Raw genomic sequence first — 2,632 nt, 5'->3', positions numbered from 1 at the left:
GGCAGTTCACAAAAATGCAATAGTATAAAAATAAGTCAGTCCTAGAAGGCAAAGCTCTGCAGGGCCTGCTGGGCACGCCCATCAGTTTCTGTTTCCACAAAGACCCCTTTCTCTTTGAATACTAAAGAGTGGCATTAGCAACCTCAACACTGAAGCGTTTGCTTTCTCTGCCCAAACTCCCTCACTAGAGTGGTGGGACAGGGTGGGTGAGAAGAGAAGGAAGCCCTTAAAGGTCAAAGCAGTGGAGGGTTGGGGCGGGATCGGATCGCACTTTCACCTCCTGGGCTTGGGAAGATGGTGCACATGCGTTGTAATGCGCACGTGTTACTGGCACATGACTCCCGGTCCCTTGTGAGCCGAAACTTGGATCCTAATGACGCTGATAATGGGTTACTAGGCACTCATAGTTCTGGATTGTTGCGTGGCCTTGATGTTAGCAGAAGAATTCCTTTAAAAGTCATTTATGAAGAAGTAGACAAACCTAAATCTGTGTCTCATCTCCAAGGAATATGAACAAGATGCCTGCTGGTGAACAAGAACGTGAATATAATGAAGATAGGAAGTACTACTCTAAAGGAGTTAAACTGGTGAGAAAAAAGAAAAAAATTCCTGGTTACTCTTGGGGGGACATTAAGATAAACATCATAGGTGAAAAGGATGATTCACCAATTCATTTCTGTGACAAATGTGATTTGCCTATTAAAATCTATGGGCGAATAATTCCATGCAAGCATGCTTTTTGCTATAACTGTGCTAATTTATATGACAAAATCGGATATAAAATATGTCCACGCTGTAGTTATCCTGTGCTGCGAATTGAGGAGCATGAACGAGGTTCTGTCTTCATGTGTAGTGTTGTTCAGGGATGCAAGAGAACATATTTGTCGCAGAAAAGCTTACAGGCTCATATCAAACGCCGCCATAAAAGAGCTCGAAAACAAGTTACCAGCGCTTCGCTTGAAAAAGTTCGTCCTCATATTGCTCCGCCACGAACTGAAATCGCTGAAATCCCTGAAATCCCTAAAAGACTGCTAGACAGGGACCATCTCAACTATATTCCACCAGAGCAGCACACCATGATGTCACTACCGTCTATGCAACAAATGCCACACGAGCAACATAATCAGCCACATAAGGATCTTCAGGTTCCTCCCCCAGAACTATCTCCAAGTCCGCCTTTTCCCATCCAGTGGGAAACCGTTAGTGTTTTTACAAGAAAACACGGCAATTTAATAGTTGATCATATTCAGAATAACTCAGATTCTGGTGCTAAGAAGCCATCACCTCCTGACTATTATCCTGAGTATCAAAGTCCACCAGTGGTATCGTCCCCTTGTCATATTATGCCTCAAAAACAGCATTATGCACCACCTCCATCTCCATCATCACCAGTAAACTATCCAATGCCATATCCTCCTCAGGATGTAGGTACTCCTAACTTGGTTTCTAGCCAAGCGCCAGCTCTAACCACGACCTATGATCTATCACTTGGATATATTATTGCCCAGGTGCCACCTTATATGAATTCTCCTCCACCATGTGCTCCCCAGTCTCAAAATGGTAATTCATCTGCAAGTGAATTTGCTTTTCACCACTATAACCCTAACTTTTTACCTCAGTTCACTGAAAATCAAGAAACCTTGAGCCCTCAGTTTACACAAACAGATGCAACGGATCACAGAAGATGGCCTGCATGGAAAGGACTGCCACCTCCTCCACCAACATGGAGTCCACCTCCTTCAACCCTACATGGTGGATCACATCATTCATACCAGAGAAGACGTAGACCATATTAAGCATGATAATAGTATTTTGAACTGGAAACCTGATGGGGAAAAAAACTTCAACTTCTATACTGTACTGTGGATAAGTGGCTCAGCTCAGCACAGCTGTAGTTTAACAACTTTGTTCCTCTGGTGTGGTAAATTGACCTAAAGGTGACCTCTGATGATTTCCTGAAATAAATATGCATTGTTACATTTTCAAAAGTATTGTGGTTTTTATTTTTATTTTTTTGGTGATATGTTAACCTGTGAAAAAGGATTAAATTTCAATATAGTTGTAAAAATGCTATTTTATGTGAACTCAAGTATAGTCACATGCTATTTTTTAAACATGTTTTACCACTAATTTCCCAAAGTACAGTAAAAATCCTAGAAGTAAAAATCTACTACGATGTACAGTTAAATCAGACAGCTAAATGGTAGATAATTATTTCACGTTTTAGGAACTGAAATTTTAAGGTATAATAAGTGTATAGTGCATTTCATTTTGATGCCTTTTCATTTTTAGGCAGCCCCAGAAGCACCAAAATATATCAGAATTCCAGTACTATGATAGATTTATGTTTGCAATGTTAAAAAGCATTACTAAATCATTTGGAAAGATATGACCAAAGTAATTGTATCTGTAGGCTCCAAGCTGGTGGGGACAATGTTACTTGTTAATGCTTTTTTTTTTTTTTTTTTTAACAGAATCGTTCAAATCACATAATGCACCACACTTACTAAGTAGCATTATTTTATAGCACTGTTTAAATGGTGTCATTTAGATGAAGTGTGTTCTACTTTGCTCATGCTCCTAAATTAAATATTCAGGGCTGAATAAACTTTATTATAATTCTTCGTTTCAT

General features: G+C 39.7%; 1 protein-coding gene across 1 annotated transcript; it reads left to right on the top strand.

The window, feature by feature from the left end:
- The first annotated feature begins 438 nt into the window (after positions 1 to 438).
- Positions 439 to 1,988, top strand: CBLL2 (Cbl proto-oncogene like 2). The gene has a single exon (XM_003917494.5). It carries the CDS (start codon positions 510 to 512, stop codon positions 1,794 to 1,796), a length of 1,287 nt encoding a protein of 428 aa, XP_003917543.1. The 5' UTR covers positions 439 to 509; the 3' UTR covers positions 1,797 to 1,988.
- Positions 1,989 to 2,632: the final 644 nt, after the last annotated feature.

The sequence above is a fragment of the Papio anubis genome, chromosome X, assembly GCF_008728515.1.
Source record: "Papio anubis isolate 15944 chromosome X, Panubis1.0, whole genome shotgun sequence".
Classification (NCBI taxonomy): Eukaryota; Metazoa; Chordata; class Mammalia; order Primates; family Cercopithecidae; genus Papio; species Papio anubis.
Note: the sequence above shows the minus strand (reverse complement) of the source record. Positions and strands in the feature narration are given on the sequence as shown.